This window comes from Arvicola amphibius, chromosome 9, assembly GCF_903992535.2.
Source record: "Arvicola amphibius chromosome 9, mArvAmp1.2, whole genome shotgun sequence".
NCBI classification, from domain to species: Eukaryota; Metazoa; Chordata; class Mammalia; order Rodentia; family Cricetidae; genus Arvicola; species Arvicola amphibius.
The window spans coordinates 119,167,295-119,185,052 of record NC_052055.2 but is presented as its reverse complement, the minus strand read 5'-3'; the positions used below and the strand labels follow the sequence as shown (position 1 = coordinate 119,185,052).

General features: G+C 53.7%; 1 protein-coding gene across 1 annotated transcript in view; it reads left to right on the top strand.

Annotated features, from left to right (window-relative positions):
* The first annotated feature begins 409 nt into the window (after window positions 1–409).
* Window positions 410–17,758, top strand: part of Glp1r (glucagon like peptide 1 receptor) — a 34,970-nt gene continuing 17,621 nt past the window's right edge. Inside the window, exons 1-5 of the mRNA XM_038343359.1 lie at window positions 410–487; window positions 7,893–7,989; window positions 9,191–9,298; window positions 16,879–16,997; window positions 17,333–17,439. Coding sequence (XP_038199287.1) covers window positions 410–487; window positions 7,893–7,989; window positions 9,191–9,298; window positions 16,879–16,997; window positions 17,333–17,439 — 509 coding nt within the window. The remainder of the gene's footprint in view (window positions 488–7,892; window positions 7,990–9,190; window positions 9,299–16,878; window positions 16,998–17,332; window positions 17,440–17,758) is intronic.

Sequence of the window (17,758 nt, the reverse complement as noted above, 5' to 3'; positions counted from 1 at the left end):
CTTTCCGAAACACTGACTTGGTGGGGGCGTGGCTTTCCTTAGTTGAGGGGGAGCCTGCAGGAGATGGGGTGCGGGGGTGGGAGGCGGGCCCCACTGGTCGCAGCGAGCTACCCAGGCGCAAGCACCGCGGGCGCTCAGAGCTGGTGGCTCTGCTCCTGCGGTTCCTAAACCTGAGTGGTGCCGGCAGGGAGCGCAGCGTCAGGCACCTCCTGGCCCGGGACATAGGTGGCCCATCCGGCCCCCTGGCCTCCAGAGACCCGGGCGGAAGACGTCTGGGACCCCGCCCGGTCCCTCCCGCGGGCAGGCGGGGCGGCCCCACATCGGACTCCTCCCCCGCAGCCCGGCAGGGATCAGTCGCGGCGCGCGGTTCCGCAGGTGGCAGCTATGGTCCAGTCCTGAGCGCCCCGCCATGGCCGGCGCCCCCAGCCTGCTGCGCCTGGCGCTCCTGCTGCTCGGGGCGGTGGGCAGAGCCGGTCCCCGCCCCCAGGTGAGCCCCCGGGACCCCGGCGACAAACGGGAGGGGGATGCTGCGGTGTTCTGCGGGCGCTGGGGCTAGCGGAGGGGCCCTTGGACTTGAGCGAAACTCCAGGACCCCAGACAGGGGAAGTGCAAGGTTGAAGGGAGAAAGGGACTGAGGAGTTGGGAGGCCCAGGTGGGGAATGGAGACCAGGTGACTACGCTCGTCCTGACAAGACGCCCCACTTCTCGGCCACAGCTCCTCTTCCAGGGCACCAGCTGCCCCGCGGTTGCCTTGCTCTGACTTCTGCGACGCATCTTTGTCCTTCTTAACCACTTTTCCAACTCCTTTTTCCAAAACCCACCGGCCCTCTGCCTTCCTTCTGTACCCAGGACCCCTGTGGTGCCTCTCCCTACACTCGGGTTCTCTGTTCTCTTGTGTGTGGAGGGGGTTGCCCAGGAATCTCTGGAGGGCTGAAAAGGCCTGGTTGTGGAAACCTAGCTCCTTCCCCCCATTCTTGGCCCCTTGTTACAGTCTTTGACTCATAGCCCCAGGGACCCTGCCAGTGGCAGCTTGTTGTCCTTCCTGATGACCTCCCAGGTGGCACTGGATTGCCACCCCCACCCCAGCCTCTGCAGCAAGCATGCAGCAGGTTCCCTGCTCCTTCTGAATCAACCAGGCTCCACTAACACCCATTCCAGGCCCCCTTTGATTAATAACCCACCAGAAAACATACTGGGACACATAGGAACATCCTACCTCCTTAGAGTCCCCAAAGAATAGGTTGCAGTTGAACTCTTGAGGACTCTCCTCGGGCTCTTTCTCTGTCCTGCCTGTGTGTCCTGCCCCAGGCCCTTGCCCTGCCCTGGGCATGATGGTCAGCTGCTTGAGGGGAGGGTGGTTGTTCGGAAGTGCCAGGATACCCCAGAGCAGAAGAGGCTCAGGCCTGTGCAGTGTCCTGTATAATGAATACTCTGCCCATCATCTGTGTCCACAGCCAGACCTAAAGGACTGAAACCTTTGGGGAGTGGGCCTGCATAGGCTTGAACTTGGTCTGAAATGGGAGAGGGGCAAACTTTACCCTGGCTGAGAATCTAGTTGTGAGCAGATGTGCCTTCCCAGGAAGATGCCAGCCTTGTTTCAGCCCTCAAGTCCCTTTCCCGCTGAATCCTCTCCCTTCTTCCCCGTTCTCCAGGGCCAGCTGATCCCAAGAGACACCTTCCTCAGGCCCTGGCCCCGTCCTCATGGTTCCCCCACAGGCCATGGCTTTCCTGGTGACATTGGGATCTTTCCAGTGCCACAGCTGCAGATCCACTGCTGAGTTCCCTCTTGGGAGCCTGGAAAGTGGGGGAGCAGGGAGCTTCCTGCTCCAAGGCTGCTGCAGGCCAAGTTTGAAGATCAGGTTGGGGATAAGGGAGCAGAGAGGGCCAAACTTGGGGCCTGCCCATCTTCTCCCCTAAACCCCCTTGCCCAGAAGTGTTAGGCTCCCTGAACCTCCTTACATCGTTTTACTTTGCAGCCCTGGTTCATAGCAGCACCTGGGTGGCAGAAAAATCAGGCAGCCAGCGAAGAGGCATGCTAGTGCTTTGGATGGGGCGCCCTTGCTGGGGGCACTGACATCTCCCACTGCAGCAGAGGTCCGGGTGGCAGGCAGCTTTGAGGTTAGATTGCAATCATTCCGATACGACCTCATGAACACACGGGAGACTTGAAAGGAAACCTTGTGGTTTACACTTTGTCGGTGAGGTCAGCAAGATTAGAATGTCTCCCTTCATGTCACTCATGGCGAGGTGAGTGCTTAGAAACAGGGTTCCCTAGGCGATGTGGTCCAGCAGCTTAGGAACTGGGAAACAAAGCTTGCAGGCCTCAGCTCTCTGCTCACACCTTCCTCCTGGGGGGCAGGAAGGATGAGGGAGCAGGTCTGGTGAGGCCAGAAGTTACACTTCCTTGCAAGATGAGGGATGGCTGACCTGCCTTCTGAAAAATGTGACCTGGGCTACTTGAGCATGGTTTCTGGGAAGGACCACTCCTCTTCCCTGTTCCTTTCTACCCAGGGACACTCCACAGGGGAGCTGGGCTATCGAAAAGATGGGCAGAACTTTGACACTTGAAGTTCCAACCAGATGGAACTGGGTTCTGGTGTCAGCCCTAATCTTAGCTCTTCAGCAGGACCCTTGATGATCCAAACCCCAGTTTTCTCATCAGTAAACAGGGACCGCAGGATCTGTTATTGGGGGGATGGAGGGACACGAGGGGAGTAAAGCATTTATTGAAATGGCAGCCTCTGGGAGAGCTGTCCTTTGGAACCCGGCCTGTTCCCAGGCTGCATAATAGAGCCTGGAGCAGGAATGTTGGAAGCCCCTGGCCTCTGCACTCCAGCAAAGGGCAGTGGAGGCTGAGGCTATGGCTTGGCCTGGGTGAACTTTGTCCCTGGTTGGGCTTCCTTCCAGACAGGGACCCGGCATAGGGCCGGCCAGGAGCAGCCAAGAAACCACAACACATCCTGTCCTCCAGTGCCTGGTGCTGAGGAAAAGCAGGTCCTTCATTTAGTGCACCTGTCCTTTGGTGAATTTCTGTGTGTGTGTGTGTGTGTGTGTGAGAGAGAGAGAGAGAGAGAGAGAGAGAGAGAGAGAGAGAAAGAGAGAGAGAGAGATATGCATATGAGATAGAGATAGATTGGGAGATAGGTATGCAAGGTGTACAAGCCCGTTTCTCAGTATGTTTGTTCAGGACAGCCTGGATGAGAGTCACCATATATACAGTAACACATCAGCAAGTAATCACGTGTCTGCGAGAGAGGAGGGGGGAGGGTATCCTGCCTGTTATACTGTGCTTTGGGGAGGGTATGGGATTGCTAAGCCAGCCTGATGAGTGAGTGGAATATTCTGATGTGTGTCTATGTAGGAGAGAGGTACTGTGTTTGTGCCAGTGTTTATGTGTGTGGTTGCGTGGGTCAGGTGTGTGTGTGTGTTGGTCAGTGTTTCAGCATGTGCCTGTGTGCCTGATGTCTGTGTGTGATGTTGTGGGGATAGAAGACTCTGTGTCAGGGTCTCAGTGCTGGGAACATCCCTGAGGGTTTGCGGGGTATTGGCAAGGTACCTGAGTCTGAGAGACGATGCCTGCAACTTGCCTTGCCCTGCCACTCTTCTCAGCTGCCTTAAGGAAATAAAACACGGACACAAAAATACAGGGCTCAGCAAATGGAAGCGTGATCCGGGCTAAGAAAAGTGTGTCGTCCCAGGAGAAAATGGCAGAGAATCTTCAGGGCTAAACCTTGGGGGGCTCTAGCCCTCTTTGCTCCTTCTGAGGGCCCCCACTTCTCTCCTTCCTCCCTCTTCAGGTGAGACTGAGCCCTCTTTTCTCCTACACCTCAACCCAAATGGTTCCCAGCAAAGGAGAAGCCCTGGTGCACATGCTCATGCCGAGCCTGCGGCGGGTGCCCTGTGCCAGGATGCAGGCTGTGGATGGAGCAGATGGTGAGCAGTGTCTGCAGGCTCCGAGCTCCTTGGTGTTCCATCCTGCATCTCTTCCTACTTCTAGGGACGTCACCTCCTGACTGTCCCTTCCACCTGGGCAGCAGACCACCTTTTTTTCAAGTACTCCAGAAGCGCTGGTCCTTGGAAATATTAGCCTGTCCTGGCCCCCGAGGCGCCCGACCTGTCGTCCTAACCAGCGTCCCTGCTCTGGGACAGCTATGTTAGTTTCTCCCTTCTGGAGAATTTATTGAATTTGGAAGGAAGACCCCCAGATTCAGGAAGCCAGGTTTGGGGTTCCAGCCTGTCTTCATCACACTGACATTCTCAGGATCAGCCTCTTCCATGTGCCAGGGGCCATTGTCAACAGAAGCTTAGCTGTCACGGTCCTTCACGCACGGACTCTTGTTGCTCCTTTTCACACAAGCTGAGGCTAGAAGCTTCAATATGTGCAGGGTCACAGACCTGAATAATGGGAGAGCTGGAGGACCAAGTACAGATCTGACCCTCATCTAGGGCTACTCACTGTCCACTGTCCTCTTTGTCCCCTGGGCTCCAGGGCCTGTTGCACCCAGTAGCTCCAGACTCAGCCAGGCTTATCCCAGACCCTATCTCGACTACCATTCTCTTTGCCCTGACTTCTCTGTGGGTGTGCATGTGTAGATGTATGTGTGTTCATGAGGTACATTAGCTGCGGCCATGCATGCCTTCATGCATGTGTGCATGTGTATAGAGGGCAGAGGTCACACCTGACCTCTGGAGCCATATACCTTTTTGCTTATTTTGTTTTGCTTCTGGGGTGGTGGGTTCTGTCTCTGAGACCTGTTCATCTCTCTCTGAGCTTGATTATTATGCTAAGCAGTGGCCCTCAGGGATCCTCCAGTCCCCACCTTGCAAGCACTAGGAATGTATGTGCCACTGCACCTAGATTTCCACCTGGGTTCTCTGTGTGGAGTTTAAACTTTCATGGGTTTCATGGGTTTGCAGGACGTACTCTATAGATTCCCCAACCTGCTCACCTCTACACCTTTGTTCCCACCACGCCTTCCTGTTGAAATGCCCATCATCTTCCTTGCTAGGCCAGCCTCCATTTTTCTTTCCTATACCTCTTAGCCCCTAGATGACCTCTCAGGCGAGCACTGAGACCTGGCCTGACCACTCCCTGAGGTCATACACCCACAGCCTTACCTCATTTGTCCTGCAAAGCATTCAGCCCCAGCCTCAGACAGCCTGAGAACTCTCAGGACAGGGTCTGTCCACCGTCTCCTCTACACACCACTGTCTACGATGGACACTCTGTGACTTTGGGGGATGTTGCATAGTAACAAAAGTTCACATATAGATGTTGACGTTCAACCTGAAGACCAGAAAGGCAAAGCACCCAGCCATAGGCTCTTACCTCGACTTCAGTCCAAAAATGGCGATCCTGCCTCCAGGAATCTCAGAATGAGACTGAGACTGAGAGCTGTCTCCTCCTGTTTTATAATCCTCTCTAGTTTTGGGATTAAGGGCGTGCATCACTACTGCCTGGTTTCTATGGCAAACTAGTGTGGCTACTGGGATTAAAAGTGTGTTTTATCACTACCTTGTCTGTAAGTCTGGCCAGCATAGTATGGCTGTTTTACTTTTCTGATCTTCAGGCAAGCTTTATTTATTAAAATACAAATGAAATGCCACTATGGGGGCAGGGGGAGATGAATCAAAGTCCTGTCCTAACAGAGCCCCAGTCTAAAGTTAAGGTTTTTTTTTTTTTTTTTTTTTTTTTTTTTTTTTTTTTTTTTTTTTTTTTTTGGTTTTTCGAGACAGGGTTTCCCTGTAGTTTCTAGAGCCTGTCCTGGAACTAGCTCTTGTAGACCAGGCTGGCCTCGAACTCAGAGATCTGCCTGCCTCTGCCTCCCGAGTGCGGGGATTAAAGGCGTGCGCCACCGCCGCCCGGCCTAAAGTTAAGTTTTATGTCTTCGCTCTGCTCCTAGTCATTGTCTAAGTCAAAGCCTCTTTGCAGCTCTCGTGGCTGGTGGCCATCAAGGTCCTGTTTCCAGCCGCCAGCCCTTCCTCTCCTTGGGAGATGCCGGTTTCTTGGGTCTCCTCTCACTCCCTGGTTAGACACACCTGCTGCCCCAGTTCCCAGCAATGACCCTGCTTTCTGCCACTTCTACTAAGAGCAGACATTGTGGGATTCCTCCCCTTGTTGCCTGCCCTCACCTGTGCCACCGCCTTCAGGCCAATGAGAACAGAGGAGGAGGGAAATAGGAAAAGCCATGGGGGAGGTGGCCCCAGTCCACCATGATTTAGTCCGATGACTCTGCCACCCCTCAGCAGTGGCTTCAGTCACAAACCACCTTTGCTGTTGGCACATTCGATTTCCTTTTTTCATTTCTTTTTATTCTCCAAACAAATGCTTCTGACCTTTGCTCCTAGAAGAACGTGTCCTTCAGGGCAGGATCACCGGCACACTTCCTCCAGAGATGCTGGTGGCATTCAGAGCAAGCTTGACCCCCTCCTGTTTCTGGAACTTTCTGTGTCACTAGGAACAAGCACATGTCACTGTGTGTTGTTTTGTGGTGATGTCATAGGAACTAGGACTCTGCTCAAACCAGGGCAAGCTCACCCAGGCATCAGATCTGTTGTGTGTGTGTCGGGGGCAGGGGGGTGGGGGCGGGTGGAGGTGGAGGTGCACTGGAGTTTTGGGGGTCAGGCACCTGAAAATCAGCCATTTCATGTCAGTACCTGTGCGCATCTTGTGGTTTCAAAAAGTGAACTTCTGGGCTGGAGAGATGGCTTGTTGGGTGTTTCCTGGCAAGTCTGACAATGACTTCGGTCCTCAGAACCCCACGTGGTTGGAAGGAGAGAACCAACTCCCACTAGCTGCCCTCTGACCCCCACATTCATGATGCACATGTGTGCTCTTTGTGTGCACCCATACACACTCATGCACTCATATGCAAATTGGATTGTGTATAAATCCTAGCTTTAATGCAAGGGGCTTTTTGTTCACCTTGACATCTATCACTTCTAAATGGGTAATATTTATAATCTGTAAGGCTGTTTGTGAAAAAAAATTAAAAGGCACTTCAGCTCAAGGCTGGCTAAAGGGGGCACTCAGAAATATGGGGGGGGCGTGCTCAGCGGAGAGGGTCTATTGGAGCTCAAAAACCAGTGCTTTTGAACTTATTCAGGCTCCTTCCCCTCTGTCGCAGGCAGGAGGACATGTCCTGCTGCAGGCACAACTTCAGGATTCTAGACCTTTCTGTCTCCACCCTTCCCTTAGCACCCCTTATCCTCCTGAGGCTTAGAAGCCAGGCTGCACATCAGATCTGCATTGTGTTAGACACTGGGGCATGGGAGGGTCTGTGGCCCTCCTACAGCCGGCCGTGGTTGAGTCTGGCAGGGGGAGTGGGTGATAATTCTGCCTCTTTATAAGCCCTCAGAGTGACTACATCCTGCATCCTCGGGTGTCCTGCATCCCTGGGTGTTGCAGGTTAGCCACTGTGCTAGGTGGCTCTGTGTACTAGCATTAGCTCTGCTTCTCGAGACGCTGTGTGCCTTTGATGGAGTCTTCTCTTGACTCTCCTAGAAGCAAGACAGCTCCTGCGTGGCCAAACACCAGGAGAGGAGGAGCCCTGGGCTGTGATGCAGCCCCATCCCTCAGGAAGTCTCTCCTTGCTGAGGGTAGATGAAGGGCAGATGGGACCATGAATGAGTCACGGTCTCCCTCTGCCCTCTCCTTCACCCCAATTCCATAAGCATCAATCCTTAAGCTGGGGACTTCTACGCGTCAGCCTTGCACGGTCCCCTGGGTGGGATAGCCACACCAAAAGGTCCTGCCTGGATCCTCAAAGTGGCAGTCACTGGTGGGCTTCAGTTCCCTGGAGATTAAGAAACCAAGAGACTGGGAGGAGGTAACTAGGACTGGAAGGGGTTGCTGGAGCCACGGGGGCCTCCATTTCTGCTTCCCCTCTTAGGGCGCCACTGTGTCCCTCTCGGAGACAGTGCAGAAATGGCGGGAGTACCGACGCCAGTGCCAGCGATTCCTCATTGAAGCACCGCCTCTGGCCACAGGTGAGTCCGGGTGAGCCCTCACACCTGTACCCTGCACTCCACACCGCTCCAGGCAGGCTTTGATGATCAAGTCCATAGCTGGCTCCTTGTCTCTCTCTAATGCTGTCTGCCTGGGCCTCTCTCCTGGTGACCACACTGTGTCTTCAATGAAGTGCCTTCCTGCCCCCTTCCCACCAGTTTTCCTGCAGGCAGCTTTGCGGGTACTATTTTCTTGCTGTCTTTTACCTCTCGAGCGGGGACCCCACTTTCCATTCTGTGTTCTCCTCCGCCCCTCCTTAATTGTGTATATAGATTGAAAGCCCATCAGACAAATTTATTCAAGCCTGTCTTTGTTTTTTTGAGACAAGATCTCATGTAGCCCACGCTAGCTTCCAACTTACTGTGTAGCCCTGAATGCCTTTTAACTTCTTAGCTCCTACCTCTACCTCCCAAGCATCAGCATTCCCTGCCTGTGGACCACTACATCTGGCTTATGCCATGTTGAAGACTGAACCCAGGGCCTTATGTATGTTAGACACACATTTTGCCAACTGAGCCAGTGGGAGTAAATCTTTTGGCGTGTTTCTAGGGTGGTTTAAAGATAATTGGAGCCAGCTGGACTTGGGTTCAAATCCTGATCATCACAGCAACCTGGGGAAGGTTTCCCTCCCATCTGTGAAGAACAGCTCACGAATGGCTGATAGGAGATGTCTGCTGAGCATAGTCCTTCTTCTACATAGCACATTGTAACAAAGCTCTGTGGACCAGGGGATGCCTGCATTCCACCAAGGACATAGAGTTGTTAAGGAACTTGCTTAAGGTCTTGCCCCTGATGAGTAACAGGGTCCTTCCTTGGTCTCTGCCCTGTGAGAGAATGTTCAGCATCCAATGAGCCCTGTGGGAAGAGTGGTTCTCATCTAGTGAGCCCTGTGGGGAGAGTGCTCCTCATCCAGTGAGCCCTGTGGGGAGAGCGCTCCTGGTTCAGTGAGCCCTGTGGGGAGAGCGCTCCTGGTCCAGTGAGCCCTGTGGGGAGAGTGCTCCTGGTCTAGTGCTCCCTGAGGGGAGAGTGCTCCTCATCTAGTGAGCCCTGTGGGGAGAGCGCTCAGTGCCCAGTGATCGCTTAGCACAAGTTGGGGGAGCAGCTTCCCATGGTTGGGGAGAAGATAGGAAGGAAGAATAGGTAACAGCCTGGGACTCAAGGACTGCTCTGCCGCCTCTACAGGCCTCTTCTGCAACCGAACCTTTGATGACTATGCCTGCTGGCCAGACGGGCCCCCAGGGTCCTTTGTGAATGTCAGCTGCCCCTGGTACCTGCCCTGGGCCAGCAGTGGTGAGTGTCCCCTTTCCTGTCCCCAGGGCTCTGGGGCAGGATGGGACATGGTCTCCCTTCTTCTGGGACCCAGTTCCTGCAGTCCAGAATGTCCTCAGGCCCCATGGAGGGTGGAGCACCCTTTGGCGGTGTTTGGATAGCCAACAGCAGCAGGTGTCGGAACTGCCTGGTGTCCTACGTCTGATGCCTGTGCAGGCAAGGGTGGGTACAGCTTAAGACAGAAATGAGAGCCTTCTGACCTAGTGGTCAGCAAAGGGGCCAGGAGGAAGGAGCGGATTATGGGGGATAGGAAGAAGGAAGAAGATACCCAAGGAGTGTCATTGCCTGGTGTGCGTGTGTGCGTGCGTGCGTGTGTGTGTGTGTGTGTGTGTGTCCTAGAGTTGACACCTCAGCTGTTCCTGACTCTTTTAAAGGTTCATGGGCAGCAGTGCTCAGGGCATGGTGGGCTGGCCCCTCAGACCTTGTCCAGCCCACTGCTGCCTCCAGGGGAGACTACACTGGGAAAAGTATGACCTGGTGGGATTCTCTTCCCATAGAGCCATGCAGAGGGTCAGGGTGCCCTTGACTGCAGTGCTAATGTACATGCCTATTGCTCCATCCCAATTCCCATGCTAAGGGTCTTGGGACATAATGGGGACAAGTGTTATTGCTGCAAGAAGTCCCAGACACGTGTGTGTGTGTGTGTGTGTGTGTGTTCATTTGTGTGGAGGTGCATGTTTATGCACAGGCGTGGAGTCCACGAGTACGGTCCTCCATGTAGAGACTGGAGGTCAACTTCGGGTTGCCCTTGCAGACTGTCCTTGTTAACGCATCCTGGGGAATCTGCCAGTGGCACGTGCTAGCACGCCCTACTTTCTCCATGGATGCTGTGGGACTCAGCTGAGGTCCTCACATCACCTGGCAAACACTTTACAGACTGAACCATTTGCCCAGCCCAGCAAAGAGAGATCTTATAAGTTAACGATGGCCGGTCCTTAGCGAATATCTAACCCTTCAGTCCTGGACTAACTGCTGCCTGGGGGATGTGCTTGCCTAGATGGGGAGACTGGGGTCCCGAGAGGTTTAAGTCTCTTGTCCCAAATGAGGTGGTGACTGCTGGAATCCCGAGAACCTAGCCCTTTTCTCGGCCGTTGTCCTCAGCAGAAACCAGCCTGAGACCAAGCATAGGACCGAGGTCAGGCTTATGAAAAGGGTCTTCTTGGAGGTGGTGGCCTGGTGGGACAGACATGAACTTCTGCTTAGCATGAAGTACAGTCTGATGGGGCTCAGGCTGGTCTTCTAGAGAGGCTCCAACCATCTCTCCTGGGGCTACTCTAGACAAACCAAGACCTGCAAAAGGCAAGCTCCAAGTGGATCAGCCACCCTTCACTCAGAATTCCTCCACACATTGCCTGTTGACAGGCAAGACACTCATTCATTCCTGCCCATAACTCTCGGAGGCAATGAACCCCATTTTCCCTCCCATTGACGAGGAAGCTGAAGCCTAGAGATACGGCATGGCTTTTCCAAGACTCACAGCTAGCTTGGCTTAGCAGACCCGGGCATCGGTCCAGGAGGTTGGGTTTTGTCTCTGCATTTCATTGTTTAATTGTTCAGCCAGGCTTCCTGGGGAGCTGGGCAGTGGCTGCACGTGCATGCGACCCTGGGTCTGGAGGCAGGTGAGTGGCCTGAAAGACCTCCGTCCGCTGGATACACATTAGTAAGGGCAAAGCCATCCTGCCCTTTCCTTCTGAAAGACAGGCAAGCCCCATGGCTCTGCTTGTTGGCCACCCCAGGGGCTGTGTGGTCAGGAGCAATCCCTAGACCTCTCTGTGCTCCTGGTCACAGTGATGTGGATGGCAGAGGACTGGAGATCCTTCGGGGGAAAAACAAGTCCATTCATTTTTCCCACCCGCCCTCGGTCCCTCGGCAACTTCCTGCATGGCACACACGTTCGCTGCCTCGAAGATTTGGGACCTCTGCTTGGGCATCCTGGCTGAGCCCCTAGACCCCGGGGAGCCAGGCGTGGGACAGAGCCTATCACTCAGCACTAAGCGCCCCCAGCTCTGCCTGCGCTTGCGGCTCCATCCATCACCTTTAATTTTATTTGAGCAGGAAATAGGTCCTGGTGGTGCCCGTTTATGAGCGAACACGGTTTTATTGCTTTCTCCATGAAGATAACGGCCTCCGCACAGGCCCCCTGCCAGCCACCTTCCCTCCCTTCTCGCCAGGCTAATTTACTCCCCCCCCTTTTTTTGGACACCCAGATCATCAGCTCTGCCTCCCCTCTCCTGAGCTGGGGACCCACAGAGATACCCACTGGACTCACACGGTGCAACCACCGTGCTGGAGGGGCTCCCTAACCCCACCCAGGGCTGTGGGGAATGAGGAAGAGGGCACCTCTGGAGCCTTCTTAGCCCATCTCGGGGAGTAGCTGGTGGCGATGCCTCACAGCTGAGCTGGGGACAGGGAGATGACAGGCAGGCGTTGTCTCTAGCGGGCACTCTAGAAAACATGCCCAGTGGGGAAAGATAAAAGCACTGGAATAGGCAGAGCTGAGCACCCCCAAAGGCCCGATGAGAAAGGAATAGGCTTGGGGCCAGAGGTCCCCGTGATGACTGGAGTTAGGGTAGAGACCACCAGCAGGGTGCCCACAGAGGGGTGAAGCTATGGCCGGAGTCCCAGATGCCATCAGGACAGGTGACATTGGGACCAGGCTGGGAGAACAGGCATAGGCAGAAGGAGGAGGGCTGATGCTCAGGGGGCACCTGGGACACTGGTCAAGATCCCAGGCCTCAGAGGTGCACAGGGTCCCTTCAAAGCCGTGCAGTCTGACCCTTGTCATTGTGGTCCCTGGGCTCCAGAGGGTGTAGAAAGGACAGGTAGAGGGTGGGAGGAAGAGTCCAGTCCACACAGGATGGGAAGGGTGAGTCCTGGAAGGTCAGTGAGGCCTTCTAGCCTCTTGGCTGTGTCAGAGCCTTTGGGCAGCCCCATTCACTCCTGCAGGGACCCATGCCTTCCACATCATCCCAACCTCATTAGGCACCCCTCTCCAGGTTCCTACCTGTTTGTTAGTTTAGTTCTAATTATATGAGGGCCATAAAATGCTTTTAAAATAGGCTATCACTCACAATTCTTAGAAACTCTTGACAGGTCGCCTCCCCTGAGTAATGCTGAGCCTGGGAGCTTTGAGAGCAAGCCAGGGTTACCAAGGGGAGACTGAGGCCCAAGTTGGGTCTCACAGGAGCTCTGGCCTTGCAACGCTGGGGGAGGGAGCAAGGCCTCCACTGTGACTGTGTCAAAGGGCTACTGTGCACCAGGCAGTTCCTGCATATTCTCCTAGGAATGGTTCCCATTTTACAGATGAGGAAACGGAGAGCCGGGGAAGTGATGTAATTCTCCCAAAGTGCCTTAGCTGATTAAGAGTGGAACCAGGTTTTGCAATTGGGTCTGGACTTCTGAACCTGGCCTCTTGTTAAACCCCGATGCTCCAAGTTTCTCTCTACCCCCACCCAGAGCTGGCCCCTGCTTTTCACGCTGCCCTATCCTGTCACATTTGGGAGGGATGCAAGCCTCACTGACCCTCAGCATCTCCATCTGCAAAATGGGGGCCCCCCAGCCCTTGCCAGCCACCTCTGTTGCCAGGGTGCAGGAGCTAATAGATTCATGAGCGGCTCTCCACCACTTTGAGTGCCTGCCGTCCACATGGAAGGGTGGCTGTTAGCTTGATTACGGACGCCGTGGCAGCTTCCGGGAGGCGAAGTGTTTAATTGGGGGTTTTATTTCCAGCACCAGGGGCTGACTTAATGAAATATGCCTGGGCCTCCTGGCATGTGGCCGCCTGGTTGTCTCCTTGTATTGACTAGACCAAGCCAAGCCCATGGCTGTGATTGGCCAGCTCCTCACAGGCCAGATAAAGCTGGACTGATAAGCAGGGCTTTGCCCAGACCACCCACCTCCAGCCAAGAAGGGCATTTGGGGAGCATGGGCTCAGCCAGTATCCAGCCGCAGCTTTTAATATTTGATGTTAATGAGGGCTAACTGACAGATGAGTTTGTAGATTGCGCTTCTCTGGGACACTGTGATCTCTTGACGCTAAGCCAAGAAGGCACACATTGGTGCACACACTACCTTCCTGCCCCCAAGCTGGTCCTGAGCAGAGAGCCCAGAGCTATGCAGTCTGTCTGGGGGCCACAGTGGCATGTGTGAAAATTCAAACCAGGGGAAAATGGCACCTGGCCATGGTTGATTCTTGGCACAACTCTGGATGCTAAGTTTTGGCTCCCAGAGGCGGAGAGCTGGGAGTTATAACCCTACCTGTGTATCTTCCTATCTGCCTGGGCTTGAAGAGATCTCTTGGCTACTCAGAGGCTTGGTGCTTTCATCTGCGAAATGGTTAACCTGGTGAGGTGCCTATGATGTTCTAAGGTGCAGGCATACAGTAGGTATTCAAAAACTTGATTATGTGAGTAAATACAGCCTTTGGAGACAACGTACGCAGTGCATATAGGGAGGAAGTCTACAATTGTATGGTGCCTACTATGTGCACAGTATATGTAGGGCTCTGTGCCTACTATGTGCACAGTGCCTATAGGATACAGTACCTACTGTGTGCACAGTGCATAAAGGGTGCAGTTCCTACTGTGTGCACGGTGCATGTAGGGTACAGTGCCTCCTGTGTACACAGTGCATACAGGGTACAGTACCTGCGGTGTGCACAGTGCATGTTGGGTACAGTTCCTACTGTATGCACAGTGCTTACAGGGTACAGTTCCTACTGTGTGCACAGTGCATGTAGGGTACAGTACCTACTGTGTGCACAGTGCATGTAAGGTACAGTGTCTACTGTATGTTGGGGTTTGTGCCTGCTGTAGGAAGAATTTAGTGCTGTGTTTTCTCCCTTTTTCTAGTTCCCAAGGTTCCTTCTCCCCATTCTACTCCCCACTTCCTCCCATTCAGACTGCAGAGTAGGCTCTGATACCAATGTCATTCCCACAAGTTAGGCCCAGGTCCCCATCACCCTTCTTGGGGTCTATCTACAGCCTAAGACGGGCTTTGTTATCTACCAGAAGTTTGGACTTCCATTAAGGAATTTTAAGCATCCATGCAACAGATAAGAAAACCATTTGGGAACCTGAAGGTGGCCCTTCAAGATGCCAAATGAGACCATGTACCTGCCCTCCCCTGCCTTTATATGTTCCCAACCATTTGTTAAGTCCCTAGAAATGCTTCTGAGGCTCAATGCACTACTAGCCACTAGCCGAGCCACCGTCAGTGGTCGAGCCGCCATCAGTGGACGAGCCACCATCAGATTCTCGGGGTTCTGTTGAGGTCACTGAAAATGCAAGTTTCCGACTGAGGAGATGATTTAGCTGGTCAAGTGCTTGTGTGCAAGCAAGAGGCCCTGAATTTAGATCCCCAGCACCATGTAAAAAGCTGCACAGAGTAGGGGCTGGCTGGCCAGCTAGTCTGCTCCAGGTTCAATGAAAAACCCCATCCAAAAAGACAGGTGGTTGTGGGGGAGACACCTGGCCTCCACCATCAACTTCTGGCCTCCATGCATGCATGTGCACGCACGCACACACACACACACACACACACGTCCCTGCACATGCATGCATCTGTGCAGGCTCCTCTCACAGCACCACACTCCAAAGCTGATTTGCTCCATCTCTCCTGGAGAGGGACCCACCTCAGGCTATTCATGAAGGGAAGAGAGAAGAGGGAGAAGGGTGTGAGAACCTTCCCACACTGGGTGCTGAGTGGCAGAGCTGGTGTTTCTTAACACCATTTTCTTAAGGCCTGATTGGCAGGTGCATGACTGCACTGCAAGAGACTGTCACAGGACCAACAGAAGGCTCCCTGCACATAACAATGGCCCGGGAGATTGGTTTCTGTGCCAAGGCTACGGGAGGGGGGGTGTCCCATGGGGATGCATCCCACAGGGTGCAGCTGCCACTCCACTATTTACATATATTAATCAGCCTCTTCCTAGTGACAATCTCTCCACCTCAACCCTGACCAGCTATGGCCATTGAGAGCTCTTGGTGACTTTTGTATCCACCCTACCCCACCCCCACTCCCAGCTCCTTTTCACACTGCCTGCCCATAGCCCATAGCCGGTCCTTCAAATCTTTTGGTCTTTAAACTATTTTATTACATTTATTTACTCATTTAGGGGAGGCACATGCTGCGACATTCATGTAGAGGTCAGAGGACAGCTTGTGGGAGCTGGTTCTTTCCTCTTAGCATGTGAGACCTGGGAACTGAACTCAAGAGAGCAGTCTTGATAGCAGGCATCTCCAGCAGCTGATCCACCTGGCTAATTCAAGTTAATCTTACAGAATCTAAATCATCTGCAGTCAGTCCCCAACTTCTGCTGCCCTCCTCACTCTCCTGCGCTAACCCCACCTCTTGCAACCTCTTCGTCCCCATCCCTATCCCCACCCTGTTCCTTGGCCCTGGTGAAAGATTTAGGTTCTCCTGCAGGAAGGCAATGAGTGAGGCATTTCCTAGATAAATAGAGCTCTCTGCTGCTCTTACATGGAGTCTTGGGCCAAAATCCACTCCTCTCCCTCATCTCCCTAGACAGGCCCACCGGTCCATAGTAGGGGTATGGTGGGGACTGCCCCAGCACCCCGATAGTCAAGTGGCTGTGAAGACCACTCCCAGCTCTGTGGAGCCTGTGTTGCTTCCCTCTTGATTTCCCTTTTTACTGTTCTTCTCTGGGAACTGTATGAGGGCAGGGCCTGGGTTGTTGGTTGCCTTCTCTCACAGGAGCAGGGACTCAAAGAGCAGTTTCCTTCTTCGACACAGGACTAGGGGGTTACTTGAAGGAGCAAGCCTTGTCTCTCAGTCTGAAGGGAAATTTTCCAAGAGCAACGGTTATGATGGCACCACGAGACTTTATGCTCCTTTTAGAGGCCTTTGAGAGGAAGTCTGAATCTCCTCAGATGGACTCCCTGATGGCAGGCCACATCTCCCCAGACTGGGGCTCCCTGATGGCAGGTCATGTCTCCTCAGACTGGAGCTCCCTGATGGCAGGCCATGTCTCCTCAGACTGGGGCTCCCTAAGGTAGAGGTTGCTTTAATTCTGTTCTTAGAAGTTCAGTGCCATCTTTGCTCTTAGAACTGTCTGTTCCCCAAAAAGAATGCAGGAGGGTGAAAGACTGAGTCCGAAATATCAGAAATCGTAGGGGGTGATTTGTGATTGGCAGAGTCCCTTCTGCTCAGTATCAGGCCTTGTCAATACTGTGATTTGAGGCTGGGGGATAAGACATAGGTCCAAACTAGATTTATCTTGTCTAAAAGCTATAGATTCACTCAATTGTGTCCCTGGGGGGGCTAAGAGGCACAGCTGAGGGTGACTGGGTGATCCTTGCTGTGCGATCTCTTATCATGGTGCATATGTGCGCGCATGCCTGCGTGCATATGCTTTTGTGTGTGTGTGTGTGTGTGTGTGTGAACACAGAGGTGTGCCTGTTACTAAGGGTCAACTCTAATGGAGCAGGGCCCCCCCCCAAGAGGAAAGAATAACGGCAACAGTGGGTGAACTGCTCATTTCTAGGCTGAGCCTCAGCTGCTGTGTCTCCCTCCTCTAGTGCTTCAGGGTCATGTGTACCGGTTCTGCACCGCTGAGGGTCTCTGGCTACACAAGGACAACTCCAGTCTGCCCTGGAGGGACCTGTCGGAGTGTGAAGAGACCAAGCGAGGGGAGAGAGTGAGCTGATGGGTTCTGAGCCTGGGAAGGGGCAGCTGGGTGTCTGCTCCATGGGAGCAGAGACTCTAGGCTTTGGGCGGGGCTGGCTGTTGTCACATCTGTCCCCCTGCTTCGGGTGACTCTGCACATCTGCTGTCTGGCCAAAGGTGATGTGTGCTCACCTTGGAGCCAGGTTGTAAACACTCTGGACCACTTCCTCAGGTCATTCTCTTTCTTGATTGTGGAATCTCAAGTCGGGCCCCAGGTCACCTCAGTCCCTGGACCCGGAATGAAGGTTATGGGAGAAGGAGGCTCACAGGGCATGCACACATCCTTGTGTTCTTCTGTGTATGCAGAACTCCCCCGAGGAGCAGCTACTGTCGCTGTACATAATCTACACTGTGGGATACGCACTTTCCTTCTCCGCCTTGGTCATTGCCTCAGCCATCCTTGTTGGCTTCAGGTAAGGAGTGCTCAAGCCTGGGGGGAGGGGGGAAGGGACTGCCCTGTGCTCAGATCCCTAGGAGAGGAATTCCAAGCCAAAGCAACAGAAGCAATGGGTGGGGAGTGGGGGGGTTTCTGCTTTCTAGGACTTCCTGGAAAACATGAGGTTGAAAAGATAGGTTGGAACACTGTGTGTTCAGTCTAGTCTCCACTGTGTAACTGTGCATGTGCACGCCAAAAAATACATACATGCACACACACACACACACACACACACACACACACACCACATGCACACTCACACAAGTTGTAACGGTGGGTGATAAGATGATGGAGAA